Below are 25172 nucleotides of genomic sequence, written 5' to 3'. Positions count from 1 at the left end.
GTGTCCCGCGGCTCGGAGGAATACGGCGGGGGCCGGCCGCCAGGGCGGGGCAGGGGGCGGGGCGCAGCGGCGAGACCTGGCGGAGGAGGGAGCGGAGAGGAGTCCCAGCCGGAGCCCCAGCCGGAGCCCGATCCCTAGCCCTGCGGCCGCGCCTCCCTCGCCGTCCCCGCCTGGAGCCCGGCGCCGCCGCCGCCCTGCCGCCCCCGCCAGCCGCGCCGTGACGCGGGCATGAGCCTGCTCCGCGGCGCCGCTGAGCAGGCGCTCCTGGCCCGGGCCTCGGCGCCCAGGTAAATTGGGGGGCGTGAGGCAGGGAGGGGGACATAGGCCGCCCAGAGCCTGCGAGAGTCTCGGCGACTCCCACCCCTGAGGACCCTCAGTCACTTCCTGAACCTGAGGACGCTCCGTCCCATGGGACCTTCCTACTGTCGGGTGGGGGGCTTAGAGACCCGCCCCCCAAAAGCCAGTGCCTGGGCCCTGAAACTCCCTGCGCTCTCTCCACCCGCAGCTTTCCTCTCCGGGGGAGCCCAGGTCGCGAGCTGACCTCACCCGCACCCACACAAACCTCATCCGAGCAACCCAGGCCCTGCGCTCCCGGGCCTGCCAGCCGGAAGGGGCATAACCCAGCCCCTGGCAGCTCCCAACCTTCTCTCTGCCTTCCTGCTCCTCCCCGGGGCCTCCTGTTCGCTCAACTCCTCCAAATTCCAAGAGATGATTTTCTGTACCCCAGCTGGCCCCCACTGCCGACCCCCTCCTGCCTATGGGGTTTCTCCCCACAGCCCAAACTCATGGCCAGCTGCCTCCTGTCCTTGAACCTTTCTCCACTGGCCCCCAAGGTCCTGTCCACCTTCTCCCCCATGGCCCGCAAGGCCTTAGATCCAGTTACATGCTTTCTATTACTGAAAAGGGGCATGAGCCGAGGCTGGGCACCTGGGTGATGTGGCAGAGCAGGGGCTCTGTGCAGCCTGCCTGCCCCAAGCCATGGGGACACGTCAGTTGCTGGGGCGCTTCCGCTTGGATGGAGGGTGTGGGTTAGAGGGGTCTGATGGCCAGGGCAGCGAGGGGCCTGGCAGTATCTCTAGGAGACTCCACTTGGGCAGTGTGAGGTGGGCTTGCTTAGGGCAGGTTCTTTCCTGGACCCTTTCAGAGGGATGTGACACTGGTACAGGCTCTTCCTGCCCCCGCCCCCGCCCCCAACTCTGATCCCAGGAGCTGTGCCTCCTCTCCCCAGTTGCTTGCCTTGCTGTGCTGGTACTGGTTACTCCCAGCACTTCCCTCCTGGGCAGGGCAGCAGGGCTGGGCATGACCTCACCCCACAACCCTGGCCAAGGTGGGGCCACCCAACTAGGCCTGGCCTCGATGTCAGCAGCATGCTCTTCCCTGAGGCAGCTCTGAACCAAACTGCGGGTCTTGGGCACAGCTGGTTCTCCAGTAACAACAGCCTGCTGGCCATGCCAGTCAGCGCTGAGACCCAGGAGCTGGGAGCCCACTGTGGCTCACGCACCTCTGGAAGCTGAGCCAGGTCCAGCCAGATGGAGGCTGGTGGTGGTGGAAGAAAGGATGGGGAGGACAAGTCCGGGAGAGAATTACGCGTTCAGCCCCCAAATATTGAGCATCTCCTCCCCACCGGGCACCATTCTGGGAGCTGGGATAGAGCTGTTAACTAGACAGACGAGGCCGAGCCACCAGGGAGCTGACATTCCAGATGTCTCTCTGTGGCCAGAAACAAATGGACAGATGTAAGAACAAGAAAATCCCATGGTGGTGTGCGATGAAGACAGCCGCACCTGATGTTGTGAGAGAGGCTGACTAGTGGGGGTCCTTTGGTGAGGGTAGTCAGGGAAGGCCTCCTGGAGGAGGTGGATGAAGCAATGGAATGAACCATGAGCATGTGAGGGAACAATGTTGTAGGTGGGAAACAGCTAGTGCAGTGGTCCCTCGAGGGAGGGGTTTTGGCATGTTGAGGGGTGGGCAGGGGACCCAGGAGAACCAGAGTGGTACGGGGCCACAGCATTACTCTCCTGGCTTAAGGGTCTGGGGGACCGTGGCTATTCAGATGTCCCCTCCTTCTGCCGTCCCTGTCTGCCTAGGTGGGTATTTGGTCTGTCTTTGCCATCCACCCTGATGGGACTCACCATGTTTCGGCCGGTGGCCCCTATGGGGATCTGTTGGGAGCACTCCCAGCCGGCCTCTGATAACAATCTGGGGGTGGGGTGGGGGCAGAGCAGCAGGTGATGGGAAATGGCTCTGGTGCTGGAGAGAATCGCACAGATCCAATCTTCGCTGTTGGGTGGAGACAGCCAGACGACACTGAGATGGTGTCCAGGTAGGGCTGTTCCTGCAGCCCTGATAAGATCCAATCCGTCAGGGGTGGGGAGGCCCAGCCAGGCAGGCAGCCGCTGGCTCAGTCATTGGTTGCCAGCCTCAGCGCGTTTGTTCTGGAGCCAAAGCCTCCAGGCAGAATCCATGTGCGAGAGGGAGTGCTCAGCATGGCTGCCCTGTGGGGCAGGTGGGCAGTGAGGGCCCTGGGAGTCTCCCTACTCCCCGCCACCCCAGGACACCTGCCCTTCCTGTGGAGAGGAGCATTTTGGAGCTGGCTCTCCCTGCACGGAAACCTGTGGTGGCCTGGCACCAGGCAGGTACTGTCCCTGGGTAAGCAGCAGTATTGGTACCAGGCTGGGAGGTGGGATGTGGGGGGCCCTTGCTCCCCTCCTCCCTCACTGGAACCCTGAGAGGGACTGCTGGACACCCTGCTTAGCTGGGAGCTCGGAGCTCACAGTGCTGGGGAAGGACCCAAGACCTCAGGTCCTCTCAAAGTAGCAAGCATTCTTCCTGCTGCAGGCCTGTTGGGGACAAGGGGCCGAGGGACAAACAGGGCAGGGGCTACTTCAACCCAATTCCTGGCCTGCCTAGCCTCAGCTGCTCTCCAATTTTTGTATTTTTTTAATTGATTTTTTTGAAATTTTTTAGAAACAGTCTCACTCTATCACCCAGGCTGGAGTGCAGTGGCTTGATCATAGCTCACTGCTACCTGGAATTCCTGAGCTCAAGTGATCCTCCCACCTCAGCCTCCCCAGTAGCTGTGACTACAGGCACGTGCCACATGCCCAGCTTATTTTTTCATTTTTTTAGAGACGGGGTCTCTCTATGTTGCCGGATCTGGTCTTGAACTCCTGGCCCCAAGTGATCCTCCCACTTTGGCCTCCCAAAGTGTTGGGATTACAGGTGTGAGCCACTGTGCCTGGTCTGCTCTCCACTTCTTGCTGTCCTATTGGGCCTTCACAGGCTCAGCTTGGGGGCCGCCTCGCTTGCTTAACACAGTGCATTCCTTCTGGAGGATGGTGGGTTGGTTCTGGGCCCCCCTCACCACTTGACCCCACTGCCTGTCAAATTTGTGGGTCCACCTATTGGCCCTGACCTTTCCCTCCTCCCCTTCCCAACCCCTCTTTGCCACACCATTTTGGGTCCTAGGTTAGGTCTTGCTCTTGCAAACATCATTAGGGACTAAGTGTGGCCAGGGGTCCCTGTGACTCAGGGCCGGAGTGAGCTGGCAGGACTTTGGCACCCAGCCTTCCCCGTGAAGGTCACTCTTCCAGCTGGGGACCTGGGGTATGGGACGGGGTGGGGCCTATGGACAGACGCAGCAGGAGCACTCCTGCGAGCTTGGGGCCACAGTCCCTGGTGGGGCAACACTGGGAAGGAGCAGGCTGGCTTCTGGTGGTTTCACCGCCCTGTCTGGGCAGCAACTCTTGAAGAAAACTATATATATATACGTACACACAGCCCTTGGAGTTTTCAAGGCAGAAGCTCTGGCCAGGCGAGGTTGCTCACACCTGTAATCTCAGCACTCAGGGAGGCCAAGCCTTGTGGATCACTTGACCCCAGGAGTTCAAGACCAGCCTGGGCAACATGGTGAAAACCTATCTCTAGGGGCCGGGCGCAGTGGCTCACGCCTGTAATCCCAGAACGTTGGAAGGCCGAGGCGGGTGGATCACAAGGTCAGGAGATCGAGACCATCCTGGCTAACACGGTGAAACCCCGTCTTTACTAAAAATATGAAACAATTAGCCGGGTATGGTGGCGGGCTCCTGTAGTCCCAGCTACTCAGGAGGCTGAGGAAGGAGAATGGCGTGAACCCGGGAGGCGGAGCTTGCAATGAGCCGAGATTGGGCCACTGCACTCCAGCCTGGGCAATAGAGTGAGACTCCGTCTCAAAAAAACAAAAACAAAAACAAAAAAAAAACAAAACAAAAGCCCCATCTCTACAAACAAGTTTTTAAAAATTAGCTGGGCATGGTGGTATGTACCTGCGGTCCCAGCTATTCAGGAGGCTGAGGTGGGTGGATCACTTGAGCCTGGGTGGTTGAGGCTGCCGTAAGCCGTGATGGCACCCCTGCACTCCAGCCTGGGTGACAGAGCAGGACCCTGTCTCAAAAGAAGAAAAAGAAGGCCGGGCGCGGTGGCTCACGCCTGTAATCCCAGCACTTTGGGAGGCCGAGGCGGGCGGATCATGAGGTCAGGAGATCGAGACCATCCTGGCTAACATGGTGAAACCCCGTCTCTACTAAAAATACTGAAAATTAGCCGAGCATGGTGGTGGGAGCCTGTAGTCCCAGCTACTCGGGAAGCTGAGGCAGGAGAATGGCGTGAACCCAGGAGGCAGAGGTTGCAGTGAGCCGAGATCGCGCCACTGCACTCCAGCCTGGGCGACAGAGGGAGACTCCGTCTCAAAAAAAAAAAAAAGAAAGAAAAAGAAAAAGGGTAGAAGCTCTGTGTCCCAAGTGGGCAAGCAGGTGCCTCATGAATTCATTTCCTCATTTAAAGTAGGTAGATTTATTCTCATTTTTTTCCAATGGGGAAATTAAGGCACAGGGTCTTAAGCGGCTTGCCCAGGACCACACAGCCAGCTGGATTCACACTCCGGGCTGTGCTATGTCTGAGCTATGTTGGATGAACCTGGGGGTCCAGTGGCTTCCTGTAGGCGTGTTCTGACTGGGGGCTTCCACACTGTAGACCCACAGCCAGTGGTCAGCCTGCTAATCATCTTGGAGGGGAACTCCTGAGCTGGTCCTTGCTCTGGGGAGAAGGCAGCCCCAGAGGCAGGCAGTGAAGACAGAGCTGAGAAAATTGACCCATCTCTGGCTGCCAGAGCCCAGGTGTGGCAGAGCTGTTGGGGGTCAGTTGCCAGTGAGGGGACCCCAGACCAGACCTTATAGGAGGAAAGTAGACCGCCTAACTGTGGGAGGGTCTTGGACCCCAGGGAGCTGGGATAGAGGCAGTGAATGGGCAGGAGTGGAATTGAGGGGCTATCAGGGTGCAAGTGGGATAGGGGCGCATTACCCTCTCTGCCCCTCCCTTGTTTGCATGTGCCCGCTGGGGTAGTCCCATCTGTTCCTTGTTAGGCACTCAACAGACAGGCCTCCAGGACATTAATTAATGCCAAGCTGCTGGCACAACCAGCAGCATGCCTGTCCCAGGGCCCCGTTCTGGCAGCACAGATACCCAGCTGACCCCAGAAATGCTGCTCCGTTCCCACCCGGTGATCCTAAAGACACAGGGGCCACATTGCTGGCATAACCCTGCCCCCGAGGCTGGATGGCAGGGAAGGCTTAGGTGGTGGCAGGCAGCCAGAGATGGCAGCAGGATGTTCCCCCCACAGACTGGTCTCCATCACCACCCTGGACCTTCTCCTTCATCCCTGGCTCTGCCCCAGGCCTGCTATGTGACCTTAGTCATGTAGCTTACCCTCTCTGGGCAACTTTTCTTTCTCCATCTATAAAATGAAGGGGTTAGACTGGGTCATCACTGAGCCTCCCTCTGAGTCTGAGTCTTTGTTGTCTGCAGATCTGCCTGATTTGGGGTGGCTCTGCTGGTACCCCCATTTCCTGCTCCATATTTACCTCCCCTTGGTATCCCACATTGTCTCCTGCATGTCTTGTTGCCCCAGGCCCTGACTGGTACTCCTATAATTAACTCCTGCCCATGCTCAGGACATGGAGGGCCTGCTTGGCTTGGCCAGACCCAGTGTTGGGGCCCGGGCCCCACCCTCACGGACTGGCCAGCGTTCCCAACCCCAGGGCCAGGGCAAGGCGTCTGCTCCCACAGTGGCTACCTCCAGCCGGCCCAGCACATTCCTCAGGCTTATCTGGAGGCCCGCCCCACTGGACTCTGCCCTCCCACCCAGGAAGCAGCACCCAGAGCTGCGTGCGGAAGAGTTGCAGGGCCTGGGAACAGGCCCTGCGTGAGCTCGAGGTAGTGATTCTTAGCCTGGGGCTGGAGAGAAACAGGTAGAGGACCGGGTGGGGCAGGAGGGCAGAGGGGTTTGTGGGGGCTGCTGAGCTGACCAGGCAAATTGTCTTTAACATTGCAGAGCATGGGGTTCACTCAGACACCCATGGGTCATCTCCTGGGACCCTCCTCCTCCATCTCTGGGAAGCGCTTCCCTGCTACCCCTGGGAGCTCTTGTACCCAGGAAGGGGCTTTTGCTCTTGGCAAGTTGCCCTAAATTTGCACCAGAGTTATCACAGTTGATGGGGCCACGATCCCAAAATGCTGAGGGACAGCAGCTCCCTGCCACTTCCCTTCCTGGGTCCCCACCTCCACAGTAGGAGCCAGAGCCAGTCCTCCCAGGAAGGGGTTAACTGCCAGCCCCAGCCGTGAGGGAGGGGACTGGGCTGGACCATTTTCCTCACTGCCGCCTCCACCTCGGTTTTCCTGAATGGTTCTGTCGTCCTGGGGTGGGGAGGGAAGGGAAGGAAGAAGGGCGGGAGGAAGGAGGGAGGGAGGAGGAGTGTGGGAAGAGGAAGGAAAAAAGAGAGCGAGAGCGAGAGGAAGAGAAAGATGTCACTGTCTCTAATCTCCCTGTCATTTTTATTTCCAGCAGGCGCGGGGCGAAGGAGCTGCTAGAACAATGCTGAGGCGGGTGAGGTGAGGAGCAGCCCCTCGCGGCAGCCCCGACAGAGTGTCTGGAACAGGTGATTGGAGGAGCCGGAGACCCAGGCACCTGGGCATCCTTCCCCTCGCCTCTGCCAGGCCCCGCGCCCCTAAAAGGTGGGAAAACCATGGCGACCAATTTCAGTGACATCGTCAAGCAAGGCTACGTGAAGATGAAGAGCAGGAAGCTCGGGGTGAGTGACCCTGAGCTGCGGAGGGGCCCTGCCAAGGGATGGGGGCCCGAGGACTCGGTCCCAGGCTTGGAGGCATGGCGCATGGGGCACGCAGCTGCCCTCCGGCTGCCGGGCATCGTGCATCTGTGGTCTCGGGGCTCCTCGCCAGCGTGCTGCCTGGCATGTGCCTGGGCTGGGTTCTGCCTGCTGCAGCCCCCGCCCCAGAGGGCTGGCTGGCATCCCAACAGCTGGGCCAGTGGTGGTGGTGGTGGCAGCAATGGTGGCCACCGATGGGCAGGCGGCTCCCCTGCTATTGTTGAAGTTGTCACCACAGCAGCAGCAGGAGCGGCTGGCAAGGCCGGGCTGTGTCTGAGCTGAGAAGCAGCGTCTCACTTCCCCTGGCCTCCTCTCCCTTCCGTTTGCCCCCCACCCCCGGCCTCCCCTCACCTCTCCTGGCCTCTTTTCTTTTAGGTCATCCTCTCCCCTTGCTTCTGACTGCTTTCCGTGTGCAGATATTTAGTAAATTTTTGGTTGTCGAGTTTAATGTTAAAGAAGTGTTTGAAAAGGGGAGTGGTTGGCTGGGGGAGATGGGGTGGTGTGAGGCACTGAAGCTGATATTTATGTGGTTTCCAAATGAGAACTTTGGGCAGAATGGTCCAGTGCTCTGGGACAGGCTGCTTCCCTCCAAGTTGTTGGTGGGTGACTCTGTGCTTGCTTGGTGCTTGGCCCTGAACTGGGGGCTTGGAGGGGCTACAGAGAAGAGGTCTTACTGGGCATGCATCCTGTCCTACCCCCTGTAGACCCCCAACTGGTGAAGACCCCCTAGAAGACAGGAGCAGAGGGGATCAACTTCATGATCTCGGCGAGGCTGTCTGAGAGCTGCCTCTATTCCTCTGCCAGGCCCCCCTGCCAAAGACAGGTCTGGCAGTTGCCCCTTCCCCTGTAGGAAGGACAGCCCTGGTGACTGAGGTCACCCAAGTCTTGTGTTTGACCCAGGACTCCTGTCCCTTTCTCCCTTCTCTCTCCCATTGCCTTGAAGGGGGCGGGTTGGCTCAGGCTGCTCAAGGATCCCTGGCTCAGCCTGAGTGGGGTGGGGGGCATGCGGAGTGGGAGAGGGATCTGCCACCCAGCTTCCCTACCTGGGTACCAGACAGAGCAGGGCTGGCCTTGGAGAAGGTGGTTCTGGCCCCACTTCCCCTCCTGTGCCTCCCTGCCCTGGGACTCAACCTAGTTGAGACTGGGCCCTGGCAGCCATTGGCTACTTTGCTCTTCCTCTGAAAGGGGGATCAGCCCACTGACTTGGAGCACAGAACAAAGAGAGAAGCTGAGGCTGAGGTAGGGAAGGCCAAGGAAGCAGAGGCTTCGCTTCTAACATCACTTCTCATTCCTATGGCCCCAGACTTAGCAGGTCCCCAGGGGCCAGCTGGGCTGAGGCCTTGCCCAGGGCAGAGCGTGCCAGGAAGGCACCAGCCACAAGGGCAGCCACTTGGGCTCAGTATCAAACCTGTTCCAGAGGGAGACTGAGTGGCTGACAGGTGGGCACAGCCCGGATGGGGAGGTGGGGCATAGCCAGGCCCTATCCATGCAGGGAATTCTCTTCCCTCTGAAGCCAGGAGCCTCACTTCCCCTGGTGTGAGAGGCTGCGGTCCCTCCCCAGCAGCCATTCTCATCTCAGCCCACAGAGGTGAGGGGGGAGGGGCTGAAAGAGATCAGGAGCCGGCTCTCCTACCTGCCAGGGCCTTTCTCCCGTGGCAGAGCTGTGGCAGAGTGTTTCTGAAGCACTGATCAAAGCCCTGTGCGAAGTGGGAAGGAGGGCTCTTTAGCGCGTGGCTCCCTGGGGCTGTGAATGTGTATCCTGTAACCAGGCAACCGGCATGCTCAGGCCCCCAGGCCTTCTGCCCCTGATGCTGCGGGCTGCATGGAGCCCACCCTGGCAGGGTGTATCTGGGTCGGCAGCATCCATCCATTCATCCATCCATTCATTCACGGTTCCTTCATATGGTCATTCACTTGTTTAGCATGGCTGTTAATGAGGCTACCAGGATATGAGTGAGGATTCTGTGGATAAAATTCAGTGTCTGTCTTAAAGGAGTGCTGCAGCTGAGAGCTGAGGGCTGCTGTGGTTTAGGTGGGTAGAACAGGGGCCAAGCCAGGGTCAGGGGTGCAGGAGCAGACATGCCTCCTAGGGTCCCAGATAGGAGCCAGAAATGGCCTGGCTCTGAGTGGTATCTTGAAATGGGGGCTGCCTAGGGCCACTGCACCCTGGGACCCTGCCTGCCAAGGACCTAATGTACGCATGGCACAGTAGGGCCGAGGAGGGGTGGGGCCTAGAGGCCCCCTGGCCTCCTCTGCTGTGCTCTCAGCCACCACTCAGTCTCCCTACTGTTTCCAGTAAGAGGAACACCAGAGATGCCTGGGGAACAGGCTCTGTCAGGCTTTTGGAGTGCCCGCTGGAAGGAGTAGGTAAACCCCAGCCACAGACTTTGGGCAGAAAAAATTCTAGGCAGGAGGGAGGGGTGATGCAAGGGCAGCTCTGGCTGGTGGCTGGGGCCAACCCCCTCTCCACCACCCATGAATGATAGGCCAGTCTGTCCCTTCAATCCCAGAGTGGTCACTCCCCTCCCCTCCCCACCCCCTTGGGGGAGTCCCTGAAGCTACAGAGAATGTAGGTGGTTTAAGGTACAGGGGCCTCAGCAGTGGCCAGGGCCAGGAGGGAAGGCACCATGCTGTGGGAGGAGCCTCAGATTCCTAGCTCCGCCCCTTTACCTCAAACAGCTTTGGGTTCCCAGCTGGAACAGGACCCCTTACACTTCAGGGTTGGTAAGAGAATGAAAAGAGAGGGTGAGTGAAAGCCCCAGGAGACAAGAGTGGGGGTTACCTTTGTAAAGACCCTCACCTGACTCAGAGAACTAGGGGCACGGGGATGTACAGGTGGGCAGGGGGCAAGGGTCTAATCCCTATCCCCAGGAGACCCCTCTGTTGTGGCTGGCACTGCCCGAGCCCTGGCCAGATCCTGCAGTGGGCTGTGAGGGTCTGTCCTGGATCTAGACAGCCTGCTGCAAATACCAGTATCACCATTCCTTAGTGTTTTGATGCCTCCCTTTCCCCATCTATAAAATGGGGATGATAACAGAACTGATCTCAGGAGTGGCCCTGAGACTGTGCACAGTGCTAATAACAGGTGTGAGCAGGAAGCACTCAGGAACGTTGGCTACTCACGCTAAACTCAGCGGTGCACACAGTACATGGCAGGTCAGGAGAGCACCCTTTGTGGAACAGCGTTTTGGAGCCAGCCAAGAAGTCAATGACTTTTCAATTTGGGGAGGAGGCTTCTCTCCCAGGGAGGTGACACTGCTGGTGACTCCCACCCCCGGTGTCCCCAGGCTGGGGCTCCAGGGAAGGCTGTGCGGCACCGCCCCCTGTGGCAGGCAGGGGTGGCTGCAGGGCCATGCTGGTGGGGTGGGAGTGGTCCAGGGAGGCCTGAGCCCTGTCATCTCGCTCCACAGATCTACCGGAGGTGCTGGCTGGTGTTCCGGAAATCCTCCAGCAAGGGGCCCCAGCGGCTGGAGAAGTATCCAGATGAGAAGTCGGTGTGCCTCCGGGGCTGCCCCAAGGTTAGGAGGCCTGGGCCCTAGCTCCCCCAAGTGGGAGAGAGAGAGAAGAGAGAGAGAGAGAGAGAGAGAGAAGAGAGAGAGAGAGAGAGAGAGAGAGAGAGAGAGAGAGAGATGCACTGGCCTGGCTAAGTCCCTTGTGGATTCTGTCCCAGGTGACTGAGATCAGCAACGTCAAGTGTGTCACGCGGCTCCCCAAGGAGACCAAGCGGCAGGCGGTGGCCATCATATTCACTGATGACTCGGCACGTACCTTCACTTGCGACTCAGGTGAGGCGTGAGTATGGGCCTCCATCTGCCTCCCCTGGGGTGGTCTTGGTCAGAGGTCCAGCTAGGAGCGGGCAGAGCAGGGCTAACCCTGGGTGGAGATGGTGGTGTGGTGTGTGTGGGGTTGGGGGTGCTTTCAGGGAGCAGGCCCTCAGGGTTGAGGCAAGACAGGCAGGCAGAACCCACTGTCCTTACCCTCCCTGCTGTGCATGGTGGCATAAGTCAGGCTGGGCAGACGGGGTGGGCTACCGGGCTCCGGAGCCGCATGATGAAGTAGCATTTTCTTCAGAGCTAGAGGCAGAGGAGTGGTACAAGACACTATCTGTGGAGTGTCTGGGGTCCCGCCTCAACGACATCAGTCTGGGAGAACCTGACCTCCTGGCCCCAGGGGTGCAGTGTGAACAGACAGGTGAGGCCGGGCCCTGGCCCTGGGGGTGGGGAGGGGGAGGAGGAAGAGAGGAAGGGAGGGAGGAAGTCCCCATCTGGGGCAACTCTGGTCCCACTTGTCCACCCTCCCCGACTCCAGATCGCTTCAATGTCTTCCTGCTGCCCTGCCCCAACCTGGACGTGTATGGCGAATGCAAGCTGCAGATCACCCACGAGAACATCTACCTCTGGGACATCCACAACCCCCGTGTGAAGCTCGTCTCGTGGCCCCTCTGCTCACTGCGCCGCTATGGCCGGGATGCCACACGCTTTACCTTCGAGGCTGGCCGGTAGGACCCTCTCGCCTCCCAGCCCTGTCCTGCTATGGTGTGATGGTGGCTGCCATTCACTCTGTGTTGGGCACTGCGCTAGGAGCTTGGTTTACTTATTGGCGTAGCAATCCCAAGGGGGAATGTAATGTTCCCATTTTACAGACAAAGAAATGAAATGGAGGCTCAGAGGAGTAACTTGCCCACAGCATGCAGGTCAAGTGAAGCTATTTACCAAAAATCATATACTACTTTGGCTTAAGTCAAATGCAGGTTCAGGCACTTACTACTTCTGTGACTGTGGATCTGAGTCTGGGTTTCGGGGATAATAAAGTACCTAACCCCCTAGAATTATAGTGAAGACTGGGTAGCCCCTCACTTGAACTCTGGAGTCAGTCTGCCTAGACTGAAATTCCATATAATCCTCTGCAGAACCTTGGTTGAGTTACTTAGCTTCTGTATGCCTCAGTTTCCTCATCTATAAAATGGTTTGGGAAAATGCATAACAATGAGGAAACCATTAATGGTACAGAGACCAGAGGGAGGTGGTAGAGAAAACTGAATGGGTTAATTCTTATAATGCATTTCAAGCACCAGCTGGTACAGGATATGCTCAGCACATTTGCACCGTGTGGTCGGACCCCCAGACCACAGCCCTACCTGTCCTCCCGGCCTGGAATGCAGCCACAACTTGCAGTTGCAGGAGAGCCTAACTAATCACATGCATGTCTGTGGTGGGTCCCCACCATCTTGCCCTCTGTGCTGTGTCCCCAGGATGTGTGATGCTGGGGAAGGACTCTATACCTTCCAGACACAAGAGGGGGAGCAGATTTACCAGCGCGTCCACAGTGCCACCCTGGCCATCGCAGAGCAGCACAAGCGGGTCCTGCTGGAAATGGAGAAGAACGTGAGGGTGAGGCAGTGGGCATCAGTCCAGGGTACGGGGGGAGGGGGGAACGGGCGGGCAGGCAGGGCCAAGTGCCTGGGGTACACAGTGGAGGCAGGTAGGGTCTTGGGGTGGCTGCTCAGGGATACTGTAAGCCACTAATGGGAGTGACCCCTCCCTTTGCCCCACAGCTGCTGAACAAGGGCACGGAACATTACTCGTATCCCTGCACACCCACGACCATGCTGCCGCGCAGTGCCTACTGGCACCACATCACTGGTTCCCAGAACATCGCCGAAGCCTCCAGCTATGCTGGTGAGTCGCTTCCATGCCCCACACCCACCTGCCAGGAGGCGTTGTGGAGGATGAGGCCTATTGGGCAGGGGTCTTTTGACCTAGCTCTGAATTCTGAGCCTGCTTCTGTGCCCACAGGTGAGGGGTATGGGGCAGCCCAGGCCAGCTCGGAAACAGACCTCCTCAACAGATTCATCCTGCTAAAGCCAAAGCCCAGCCAGGGGGACAGCAGTGAGGCCAAGACCCCATCCCAGTGACCACAGTGCTGGCGAGCACCGATGACTGCTGGGGGCTGCCTGCTGCGGGGCTGGCTGCAGTGTACCGTGGACAGCCTCAGGGGGCTGTCGGCCAAGAGCCTGGAGAAAGGGAGCAAGCTGCCCCCTCCTTGCCCCCAAGGATGAGGCTGGACTGAGGCAAAGGGCTGGCCACACCACCTGAGCATGTGTGAGGGGTTGGAGCTACCGTGGGACTATATACTGTTAATGATTTTAATATATATGGCTTATGACATACTCTGTATCAATGAGATCCCCTCACCCTCACCCCATCCTTCCCCACCAATACACACACATTTTTTAATCCCATGACCAGGCCACGGTCAAGGCTGTTTTTGAGTATGAGTGCAGTCGTGTCCATCCTCCATGGCACAGCCCTCCTGCTGCCAGGACCTGCTTGAACTACCAGGGCCAGAGGAGGGGGATAATCAGAGCTTGAGGCTGGCACTCTGACTGCTGGCTTTTCCCAAACAGCCCAAGGGCCGGAACAGCAGGTGGCTTCTCAGTTCCTCTGGGCCTGGAGTGACACAGGAAGGATCTGCACTTCCACTGTGCTGCTTGCCAGCCTTGCAGTTGGAGTTTTAAAGCAGAGGTGACATCTGGTTGACGCCTCAGGTGAAAATCTGGTTTTAAAATGTAACTTCTGCACAGGCTCCTTCCTGCTTTGTAGGCTGGGAAGATGCCCTCGGGGTAGGGGTGCTGATTACCTCAGCCATGTGGAGGAAGGCTGGAGCTTGTTCCTGCCCCAGGAATAGGCCAGGAGGGAAGGCCGCAGCAGGACTGCCGTGGGGAGCACCCCTGCTGCCCCCCTCTCACTGACCAGGGGTGGACAATGCCCAAGCAGAGGGAGCCCCCTGGCCCTGTTTGGCCACCCTCTGGCCAGCCAAAAGCACTCTGAAACCAAGACCTTCCCATTTCCTCCTCCCCACATGGTGCTGAGGCTCCCTGCTGTAATGCAATTAAAGCAATTGATTTTCTAGTGCTGGTATTTGCTGACTACCATGCAGAAGGGCTATCTTTCTATTCACGTCAAACTTTTGGTTGTGTGGGGTTTTTTGTTGTTTTTTGGGTTTTGTTTTTTAATACTTTAGGGTCCTGATTTGTGGGAACAGACCTTCTTGTAAATAACCACTATTTGAGTTGTGGCAGGATGATGATAAAGCACGCGGCCCCTCCCAAAGGAGCCCTTGAGCTAGGGAGGTGGTGCAGTCAGCCTCGCTCTCAACGTGACCCGGGGAATGACCACCCAGAGGGATGAGCTAGCCTGTAGAGGGGAACTGGGGTCCAAAGGTCTTTGGGGAGGGAGGCAGAGCTGGCTGGCTCAGCTAAGTGGCACGATGACGCATGAAGGAGATTATGTTGTGCTCTTTATTGCCAAAAATAAACACTTTTAAAAAGACAACTTCTGTTAATCAATAAATATCCTTTCCTTTCTGTACTGGATCTCTGGTTTTCTCCAGGCTGCCTAATTAACTGCTTTGTGCATGTTCCTATCTGGAGACAGTGCTAAGGGGTTAGGGCCAGAGCCTTCATTAAGGAGAAATGAAATACTCCTCCTGTGTATGTGGGAGGGGCCCTTGCTCCTGCGGCTGCTTCCACCCCCACCCCCACCACCACCAAACTAAATGATCAGGCCATTGGAGGTGAAGGGGTTCATAACTGCTGGACAGAGAATGAAATATCATGTTTATTTGGTGGGGAGGGGACAGCCAGGGTCTAATGCTATTCCAAAAGGTTACTTCTCAAATTAGGGACACCTGGGAATTTGAAGCGCTAGCAGGCCAGCCCTGGGGCAAGGACTGGAAGGGTTTATAGGCCCCCTGAATAAAGGCTATGGCACTTGATCCTAAACACCAGACATCTAAGGTACAACTGAAAATGACTCATTTTGGACAGAAAGGGTTTAGAGTAAAGAGCTGGACTAACCAGGAGAGAAGTCTAGTTGGTTCCCTACAGGTGCACTGGAAACAGTCCAGCAGGGACCTTCTGGGATCTGGGGAGCACTGCTGCCAATTATTAACAGCAGTCAGAGCCAGTAAAGACCTATCCTGCCTAAACACCACTGCATCCCTGGTAATCTATCTATGACCCACTTCTAGTTGGTACTGATGTCCTGCCAAGAAGCTCAACCAACAGTAGACTAGATTCTCAGAAACTAGAAGAGTCTGAAGAGAGACCCCCATATCCAGCTGCTGGCCTGAATCTCTGTTTTCGCTGAAGCAGGCAAGCTGCAGTTAATTTATGGTTAGCACATCACTCTGGATCTCGTGGCTTAATTGAGTTTGTAAATCACTCAGTTTCTTCTTCAATCCTGAGAGGGCTGACAGGACAATGGTTTCAGGACGCAGAGAGCCACAGGACTCCACGTTGTAATAAAACCTAGGAGGCAAGAGTCCAGTGAGCGCACTGCGAGGCAGGCTGGCCGACCCGAGCTCTGGCCATGGACAACCCTTCCTCCTTCCGGGTCTTGGCTCTGTTCCCACATGGAGCTTGACCTTGGGCCAGGACTAACTTCCTTTCATGTAAAACCTCTTACATAGGGTAGTTTCAACACACTTTGCACAACCTCAAGGAGGCTACAACTACCTCATAAGGTACCTGTGAAAATCCTAAAGTTCTGTATGTATGCATGCCCCCTGAGGAGAGAGGGGAAAACCAAGTGAGCAGTGACCAGTGACAGACCTTTCACAGTCACCCTGTGGAACTTGGGTCCAAATCTCTGCCCCTAGCGTTGACCTGAAGAATCTCTTCTTTGGGGGCTGAAAATCAGAACAGGAACCACCTGGATAACTGGAGGGTCCTCTTTGTCATAGTGACCAAAAGGTGGCTGACGACCTGCCCCTGGGATGTGCACATACCACAGGTCTAGTTTAGCAGTCAGCAGCACCTCCTCAGCTTATGAGAACTGCGAGGTGGGGAAGAGGGAATGCCTAACTCACGGCCTGAACCAAAACCATCCCTTCTTCCACACTTCACCTTCCCATGTCCGACCAGGCTCTTACCTTTCTGGCTTGCCGTTGGGGTCATAAGGAGCCTGCGACTCATCCTCATCCAGCTCCGAGTACTCACTCTTTGGCCTGAGGTCAAACACAGGTCAGCACAAGGTTGCCACTGCTCCTTTTGGGGCACCCAAGTTCCTAGAGAGCCTGCCACATCTCAGTCAACAACAGCCATTTCTATGCCACACCCACCCCAAATGCCTGCCATCACTCCTAAGGGGAACATACCATTCCTCGGGCTTGGGGTACACTGTGTGCCTCAGGGCATTGTCTGGATCGTATTCAAAAGCCACCCCTGCAGTAGGGTTCCACTTGGCATGCTCCTTGCCAAAGCCCTTTTTGGCATAGGCTCGAAGTCTCAGCTCCTGGCCCTTTCTCAACTTGACGATGAGGATGTCTGCAGGGAGAGGCACAAGCCAGTCAAGGGCCAGGAGAGACATGGTTCTCCAAATTCTGACTTGGAGTGCCACTGCAAGACCACACACATCTGGAAAAATGGTCTAAAGCCAATTTTCGAGGAGACCAGGCAGCACGAGAGGCTGTGTCTGGTCCCTCCTTCCCGCTGGCCCACACGGTGACAGGTCAGGAAGACTTACCATCCTGCTCCACGTAGTCATTGGGGTCATTATCTCGGTTCCGGGATGTCACCTGTAGGGAGTCCACCAGGCATTCATTAGCTGCTCACCTCCCCAGTCACCTCCTCTGGCATCCATATCCCAGCACCTCTAGACTGCAATCTGTCAACCAGGGAACGAACACCTGACGAGGTGGTGGCACAGATGCCCCCAGGACTCCAACCCCCACTTCAGGGTGTGGTGATAGCCTCAGGCAAAACAATTCCATGGCCTTTAAAAGAGTCCCTGGGTGATAGAGGGTGCGCAGCACCAACGATGCTAACGATGCCCAAGAAGAATCCAGAATTAGCACTTCTAGGGATCAGATTAAGGCAGAGGATAACAGGGAAAGCCAACATTTTCTAAGGATCAACCCCAGTCTGGCCCACTTAGAGCCAGCCAGAGAAGAGAGAAGATCCCAGGGAAAAGAGGATGCTCTCCCGCACTGACCGGAATGACCCGGGGGCTGTTGGAGATGAGGTCTCGAGACGTGACATGTCGCGTCTGGTCTTCATTGCACCGCACATCGAGGGTGAACTCCACCGAGCACTCGGGGCAGAACTCCTCACATGTGCAGTCCTAAGGCAGGAAGGGAAGCAGGAATGAGTCAAAGGGAGATGGCAACTCCTGCCTTGGCTCCTTGTCTTGGCTTCCTGCATCTAATGCCCAGTTCCTTAAGTTTCTTCACCTGTAAAAAGGGGTTCATCAGTATCCAGGTTCTTGTGGGCTGTGACAATCTGGTATACCATTCTCACGGACTGCCCAAGTTTAGAGACAACTTATACATACACTGGCACGCACATTTCCTTCCCACTCCCACCAGCTGCCAGGCCACCTCTGGGGACATACTGCTAACATCTCCCTCTGGCCCTTGAACTACTCTTCCTCAGAGAACCAAGGCTATGAGGCACAGGAGGATGCTTTCACACTCTATAGTTCAGCTTCCCAAAAACTAAGAGGACCAGCTTGGGAATGTAACCATCATTTAAAATAAAACCACCAAGGAACAGAAAAAACTACCTTTCAAGTTCTAGACTAACCTTTTCTAAAAAATCCTTTCTATTATGGAAAATTTCATACATATACACAAATAGAGAAGCACGTAAGAAACTACCATCCCATAACCATCAACCACCTTCCATAATTATTAACATTTTGCCATTCTTAAAACAACTGACTCATTCCCATGTTAGGGACTATTAATTGCAGTTTCACTTCAGGCAAGAAGACAGTTACTAGGATGCAATCAAGCAAGCTGTTCTCTCCCTCACACCAGTGAGGAAAACCCAACACTCTTGATGTTTGCATGCTGAGGAAGCAGCAGCAGCTAGAGGTCCCACCTAGGTCGTCTGCAGTCACACACAGGTGAGGTAGGAAGGCAACCCAGACCCTTGAGACAGAATCACTTTTAGAAATATGAAATGGGGCTGGGCACAGTGGCTCATGCCTGTAATTCCAGCACTTTGGGAGGCTGAGGTGGGAGGATCGCTTGAGCCCAAGAGTTCGAGACTAGCCTGGGCAATATGGCAAGACCCTGTCTCTACAAAAAATACAAGAAAATTGTATTTTTTGGGTGTGGTGGTGCACAGCACCTGTAGTCCCTGCTACTTGGGAGGCTGAAGCAGGAGAATCATTTGAGCCCAGAGGCTGAGGTCGCAGTGAGCCAAGATCATGCCACTGCACTCTAGCCTGGGTGACAGAGCGAGACCTGTCTGAAAAAATAGAAAAATAAAGAAATATGAAATGGGAGAATCAAAATGTAATGGAAGATAAAAATATGAAAAGGTATTTAACCTAAAAAAAATGTACTGAAAGGAGAGGAGTCTGTTTGAGATGAAAAGAGACTAAAGTGCTATGAGGACCAAATGAATCTTCACTGGATCAAGACTGACCCACAAACAAACAGAAAAACAATAAAGGATATTTGGGGAAAAACTAGGAAAATCTGAATATTGATATTACAGATTAATGCTAACTTTCTTAGGCACAATAAAAGTGTAGTTATGTAGGAAACTATTCTTATTAGGAAATGCATGCTGAAGTACTTGGAAGTGTTAGGATGTCTGCAACTTTCACACAGTTCAGCAAAAATAACAACTTGCATATGAAAAATAAAGCAAATCTAAAATATTAATTGGTAACTATAGGTGAAAAGTAAAGGGTATTATTTTAGTTTTTCAACTTTTCTACAGATTTTCAGAAAAAGCCAGAGAGAGAGAGAGACAGACCATGCCATCTTTGTGCAATAAATACTAGAAAAAATTTTAATGAAAGGAACTGCTAGGTGATAGAGCATGCGTATCTTTATGTAAGATATCGCTAAATTGCTCTTAATTGGTTGTACAACTGTCCCCACCAATATCTGTTTTATTTATTAAAAAACAAAAATCTGGAGATCTGAAACAAATAGGGCAAAATGTTAAAATGTGACAACGTAGTATTAGGTGGAAGCATGAATATTTATTACACTAGCTCCATGCTTTTATGTGCTTGAATATTTCTTTTTTTTGAGACGGAGTCTCACTTTGTCACCCAGGCTAGAGTGCAGTGGTGCAATCTCGGCTCACTGCAAGCTCCGCCTCCCGGGTTCATGCCATTCTCCTGCCTCAGCCTCCCAAGTAGCTGGGACTACTTGGGAGCGGGACCACGCTCGGCTAATATTTTGTATTTTTAGTAGAGACAGGGTTTCACCATGTTAGCCAGGATGGTCTCGATCTCCTGACCTCGTGATAAACCCGCCTCGGCCTCCCAAAGTGCTGGGATTACAGGTATGAGCCACCGCATCCAGCTGAATATTTCTTTTTTAAAAATACACACATATTTATAAGATATATCAAATTAGCCATCACAAAAATGACATGGCCCTTGAGAATATTAGAAAATGGACTGATTCTGGATCACCCAAAGCCATCAAGAGGGAGTAGCCTTAAGCTGCTGTGTAATGCAGCCTAGTGAAAGGATGAAGGTAGCCTACTCCTATCCCACTCTCTCCAAACTCTGAAGGCCTGTTAACATGACATCAGGGAGCAAACACGACCAGGAGGAAGGGGGTGAGACACTAAGAGTGTGGCCATGTTTAAGCAGCATCACCTGTGAGGGAGGGGACAGCATGAATCTGCAGACACTAGGACTAGTCCCCCAGGAGCTGCTCTTGTGAGACAGCTCCCATTCCCTCTGCTCCTTGCCTACCCCAACCTTCTGTTGACTCCTGTAGCATCCTAAGGCCCCTGCTACTGGGAAGAGATGCTTTGGAAGGAAGAACCTCCACTCTAAGTATAAATGGGCACTGTGGTGGAGCTGCCTAACAACACTCCCTGATGTTCTGCGTGCTAATCAATCTGAAGCCCCATCAGAACGAAGGACCAAGGCCTGCCCAGGCTCTAGACAACATCTCCATGTTGTTGTTCCAGAACTACAACACTATTCAAGCTGGATGCCAAATGTCAGGAAAAATCCCTTGAGAACCAAAGCCTCCCCACCAAACCTCACATTCCACCCAATCACACAACATACCCGAGAGTACTGCAGCTTATCCACAATGTCATCACTAATGAGGGGAATTAATCCTGTAAAAAACAGAAAAGCACTTTAAAGAAAACCAAACAGCCAAGCCAAAATGAGAACCCAGAAGCCTTCTGGGGGTGAGGCTGGAAGGAGGCCCCCTCCTGACACTAGGCACAATACCCTCCCTTTAACCTTCTAGTAAAAGGAGTACTCACCAAGCCTGTGCGCGATGAATTCATCATGAAGGACTGAGGAATTGGCATCAATCTGAACCCAGTCAATGGCTAAAAAATGAAAGAAGCAGACATGGAGTTTAGCCATCAAATTTACCTACAGACTTAATGCAGTGGTTCTCAAGATTTAGGAATCACCTGACACTAAACTGCAGATCGCTGGGCTGATTCCACAGCATTAGAGTGGGGCCCAGGTACTTGCATTTTAATAAGACCCACACACACCACACCTCACCTCCCTGCCCAGGTGAATTAAATGCAGGGGGCTCCCTGCTTCACAGAAAACACTGACTTATAGAATATCATAGAAGTGGAAACATGTTTATTTGAGCTGAGTATTTCCATGAGAAGCACTTAAATCTGCTACCTGTGCCACCACTAAATCCAAGAACATGAACTATTTGAGCACTTCAAAGTCAGGGAAACCCTCACAGAAGCAACACAGACTTATGGGGCCATACCTCATTTTAGAATATAATGACTGGACTGCCCAACTTAGCACTTTTTAAACACTCAATCAACAAATGTTTACTGAATTCTTTTAATGCGCAAAGTATACTAAATATAGAACCCAATCCCTAGCAGCAATGAGCTGGTAGGAGGGTAAAGACTGTATTATCGATCACACACGCTTGACTTAAACACACATTTATTCATTCATAAACATTTGCATGGAACCAACTAAATCCAGGAATCAAATGGCCCTGGAGCCCAACTGCCAAACGAGGGACACAGACACTAGGAACAGCGGTCGGAAGAAGACCTCCACCTGCCAGGCCTCCACCTGCTCTGTCCTGCTATGCTTCCCATTGCTTCCCCAGCCCAAGCCAACTGAGAGAACCCTGACCCAAGCTTTTCTGCCTCTTTAATCCCCCAGCCCTTCCCTCCAGCACACCCTTCCCCTCCTTGCTGTACAGGTTAAGATCCTCTGTGCCTCCTGAAAACTAAGCCTTGCCTGCTCTCTATGCTACAGGTGTGACACTCCCTCCCTTTCAACTCCTCTCTCACAAAACTCTGTTCAGACTTCCCTGAAGACACTTGTCATAGTGTGCCTTGTGTCATATTTGTGTATGTTATGTCTATACCTCAAGCTTCAGAAATTCCTTCACGCAGGTCCTGGGATGTCTTTGTATTCCTAGCATGGGTGCTCAATATTATTTGTAGAACTGAATTTGTTGGGAAAGAGGCATTTAGACTCAGAATGGCAGGGCTGCATCATGAAGTACAACTCCCTCACCTGACTCCTGATGAAACTGAGGTCCAGAGGCATGAAGTGCTTAGGCAGGGGGAGGTCCAGCACTCCAAGCTGAATTGAAGAAGTCACTGGGGGGCGGGGGGGTGGGGTGGTGGTGGTAGTGGATAAACTACAATGTTCTCTTGCCTAATCATTTGGCCTGCTTATTTCCTTAAAAGTCTAAATATTTGATGCCACAGCTATGACTTATATTTATTTTGCCTAATCCAAACTCTCTGAGCTGACTCTCAGAAATGCTTGAAGTATTTCATACAAGTATAATCAATGCATTAAGCACCTGGAGCAGAGTGGCTGGAACCAGACCAGAAATTGATCTTCCCTCCTCTAAGAGCCAAGTGCACCATAGCTATGCTTCTCCTGAACTACTGATCAAAGTCTACCTTGCTTTAGTGTTGTCTGTGGATTCATCTCTCCCCTACAACCTCACTGTGGACTCCATGAGGGCAAAAACCCTGTTCTCTACAGCTTTGCATTCCCAGAGCTTACCACCATGCCTGCCACTTACATGCTCCATAAATGCTGTTGAAGGAATAGATTAATAAAAAAGCCATCTACCAGCACTGAGCACTCACTAAACACAAAGCACTTATATGGATTACCTCACTTAATCCTTAACATTACCCTGATAAGGATCATTAGTGGCCGAATGTTACAGATGAGGAAACTGCAGCACACAGAAGTTTAATAACTTGCCCAAGTTTCACAAAAGTAGTAAGTGATGCAGCCATAAGAACAAACGAAATCATGTCCTCTGCAGCAACATGGACGTGGCTGGAAGCCACTATCCTCTTTTTTATTTTCTTTTGTTTGAGGAGGAGTCTCACTCTATTGCCCAGGCTAGAGTGCAGTGGCATGATCTCGGCTCACTGCAACCTCCACCTTCTGGGTTCAATCAATTCTGCCTCAGCCTCCCCAGTAGTTGGGATTACAGGTAGGAGCCACCACACCTGGCTAATTTTTGCATTTTTAGTAGAGGCGGGGTTTCCCCATGTTGGCCAGGCTGGTCTCAAACTCCTGGCCTCAGGTGTTCCTCAGTCTTGGCCTCCCAAAGTGCTGGAATTACAGGCGCGAGCCCGGCCTGGAAGCCATTATCCTAAGAGAATTAACAAAGGAACAGAAAACCAAACACCGCATGGGAGCTAAAACTGAGTACGCATGCACACAAAGATGACAATAAACACACTAGTGACTACTAAAGCTGGAAGGGAGGCAGTGGGGCTAGGGGTGAAAAACTACCTATTGCGTACTATGCTCACTACCTGGGTGAAAGGATCATTTATACCCCAAATCTCAGCATCACGCACTATACCCAGGCAACAAACTTGCACCAATGTACCCCTTGACTCCAAAATAAAAGTTGAAAACATTTTTAAAACTTTTGTAACAATAGTAGTGAAAACAGTATTTGAACCCAAGTCTGCACACTGCTAAACCCATGCTTCTCAGCAATGCATACACAGGACAAGGGTGGACCTAAGTGGCCCGTGGGCGCCAGGGAGACGGCCACTGAGCCAAGGGCACACGGTATGGTTAAGTCTCCAGCAATGCACTTTTCTCAGCACTACCACCCTCAGCCCGAACCAAGGACTGGAAGGAGCCCCAAGGAGTGTGTGGGTGGAGAGCGGGGCAGGAACCCGTGGGCGCGGGAACGAGGAAGGGGAGTCGCTTACCTATTATGGGCACCTCAGCGATGAAGACCCTCCGAATCGAATTGGCCACCCTGAAAGATGAAAAGCCAAGGGGCGTGAAGGCGCTGCAGCCTCGACAGGCTGGGCCCGCGCCGCAGGCTCCCAAAGCTAAAGCCCTGGTGCAGGGGGTCAGCTGTGGAAGGACATCGCCCCCACCCCACCCCACTACACCCCCGCCCCCTGCCCCGGGGCCCCGGCTTGGGCCTCCCGGCGCCCCAGAGCCGCCAGCCTCTTCCCTCGGTAGCCTTACGCCAGGTCGGTGTTCTCGATGATGAACTTGACATTCTCGTCAGTGAGCTCCGTGATCCGCACGGTAGGCTGGTTAGCGTACGGCATCTCGCCCAGGGGCCACCAGCCTCCGCGTCTGCTCCGCGGTGACTGCGCGGCGCCACCGCCAACACCGGAAGTCAGTCAGCGAGGCCTCCGCGGCTTCCGCAAAGACGACTCACAGCGCCGCCTGCTGCTCGGAGGCCAGAACCGCCGAGCGTCTTCTGCCGCCTCCTGCTTTAAAATGTACCAGATTCAGCTATCTCGGAGGGTAGTTTGGCAAAACACGCATACGTCCTTGACTCAACAGTAAAACTTCTAAGAATTCATACTGCAAAAACACTTGCAGTTGTAAACAAAGATACGAGTGCAGGGACGTTCGTGGTAGTACTGTTTGTACTGTCCATTGATAAGAGACCTGGTGAAGTATACACACATGGAATACTATGAAGCACTTAAAAAGAACTTGTACATCTATAGAAAAACGAAAGTATATTTTAATATGAATGTATATTTTAGCAAAGTATACCTGAATTATAAGTAAATACCGTTTCCCTTGCAGTCTCAAGTATGGACCATGCACTTCTGAAAACTTCAGGAAAAGATACAATGTTCTTTAACCTAATGCTTCCTCTACAGTCTGTGTAGCTGTGGTGGGTGAGTGGGAGCTCTTTGTCTCTGCATCCCCAGTGCCTGGCAGTGGGCACCATGTGGGGTGCATGCTCAACAAAGAACTACTGAAGTCCCCTAAACAGACCGGAGAGAGGTTTAAATGGGCCTCAAAGAAAGTGGCTGCTGCTCCAACAGAGAAAAGCTCTAAAATAGAACTTGGCAGGAGCTACATATAAGAGTTGGGAGAAGAGTAACCAGATAAAGAGGAGTTTGCCTTTGCAAAGAGTGACACCTCTTTCTGAAACAGAGGGTGGGCACTGATGGAACCCTGCTCCATAACCTGTGTCATCTTGGTAAATTAAGAATTATGGTTGTCTGCTGAGTGTAAGATGGATGCTATGAAGGAAAAAGGAGAATGCAATGAAAACTGGAACAGCTACTGCAAAAACTTCACAGGATGTCAACAGATACAAGGAATTGAGAGGTGCAAAAAAGATCCAGTGGAAGACCCACAAGAGATCTGAAATTCAATTAGTTGCTGACTTCCCCCATTAATATTCAGCTGACAGGCAGAAGACAGCAAAGCAGAAAACAGAGCTAACCAGACGTGCAAAGGGAACCCAGCCAGTGTAGAGGCTGAGAAAATTACTGGGGCTAAAGAATGTACCACTAAAATCGTCAGACAAGAGCAGCCAAGGGAGCTAATGGTCTGTGGGAAGACTTCTGTTACCGTATTTTACTGATGGGAAGACTTGAGTCCAGAGACGCAGAGGTACTATAATTACCACTATGTATTAGGCAGTGGCAGCGCCAGAACACAGGTCTCCTGGCTGCCATAACTTAACCTGTCTCCCTCTGGGGTCCTGGAT

The 25172-nt window shown here is 53.7% G+C and overlaps 2 protein-coding genes across 7 annotated transcripts; one reads left to right on the top strand and one right to left on the bottom strand.

Moving 5' to 3' along the window:
- Window positions 1-70: 70 nt before the first annotated feature.
- Window positions 71-14533, top strand: DOK4 (docking protein 4). 6 transcript variants are annotated; one of them, XM_057300045.2, is made up of 9 exons: window positions 71-287; window positions 6881-7124; window positions 10610-10717; window positions 10870-10984; window positions 11271-11390; window positions 11508-11697; window positions 12451-12589; window positions 12754-12877; window positions 12995-14533. In XM_057300045.2, the coding sequence occupies exons 2-9, from the start codon at window positions 7059-7061 to the stop codon at window positions 13111-13113; spliced, it is 981 nt and encodes a 326-aa protein (XP_057156028.1). In that variant the 5' UTR covers window positions 71-287; window positions 6881-7058; the 3' UTR covers window positions 13114-14533. The 6 variants fall into 6 exon arrangements, with proteins under 6 accessions (XP_057156028.1, XP_034796145.1, XP_034796142.1 ...); XM_034940254.3 differs by having other exon boundaries at window positions 6878-7124; XM_063597610.1 differs by lacking the exon at window positions 71-287 and adding an exon at window positions 6192-6284 and having other exon boundaries at window positions 6878-7124.
- Window positions 14482-25078, bottom strand: POLR2C (RNA polymerase II subunit C). The gene is made up of 9 exons (XM_003823741.5): window positions 23675-25078; window positions 23407-23456; window positions 20464-20532; window positions 20258-20310; window positions 17195-17323; window positions 16727-16778; window positions 16359-16527; window positions 16134-16208; window positions 14482-15510 (listed from the first exon to the last, which is right to left on the bottom strand). Exons 1-9 carry the CDS (start codon window positions 23758-23760, stop codon window positions 15366-15368), a joined length of 828 nt encoding a protein of 275 aa, XP_003823789.1. The 5' UTR covers window positions 23761-25078; the 3' UTR covers window positions 14482-15365.
- Between the last annotated feature and the right edge of the window lie 94 nt (window positions 25079-25172).

This window comes from Pan paniscus, chromosome 18, assembly GCF_029289425.2.
Source record: "Pan paniscus chromosome 18, NHGRI_mPanPan1-v2.0_pri, whole genome shotgun sequence".
Lineage (NCBI taxonomy): Eukaryota > Metazoa > Chordata > Mammalia > Primates > Hominidae > Pan > Pan paniscus.
The sequence above is the reverse complement of the archived record's forward strand: the minus strand, read 5'-3'. Positions and strand labels throughout refer to the sequence as shown.

Bases quoted from the DNA above. Each gene is read 5' to 3' on its own strand.
- DOK4 (XM_034940251.4), top strand. From the start codon at position 7,059: ATGGCGACCAATTTCAGTGACATCGTCAAGCAAGGCTACGTGAAGATG. The intron at 10,985-11,270 runs GTGAGGCGTGAG...CATTTTCTTCAG, and splicing joins TACCTTCACTTGCGACTCAG to AGCTAGAGGCAGAGGAGTGG. The intron at 11,698-12,450 runs GTAGGACCCTCT...CTGTGTCCCCAG, and splicing joins TTTACCTTCGAGGCTGGCCG to GATGTGTGATGCTGGGGAAG.
- POLR2C (XM_003823741.5), bottom strand. From the start codon at position 23,760: ATGCCGTACGCTAACCAGCCTACCGTGCGGATCACGGAGCTCACTGAC. The intron at 20,533-23,406 runs GTAAGCGACTCC...TTCATTTTTTAG, and splicing joins CGCTGAGGTGCCCATAATAG to CCATTGACTGGGTTCAGATT. The intron at 17,324-20,257 runs GTATGTTGTGTG...TTCCTGCCTTAG, and splicing joins ATAAGCTGCAGTACTCTCGG to GACTGCACATGTGAGGAGTT.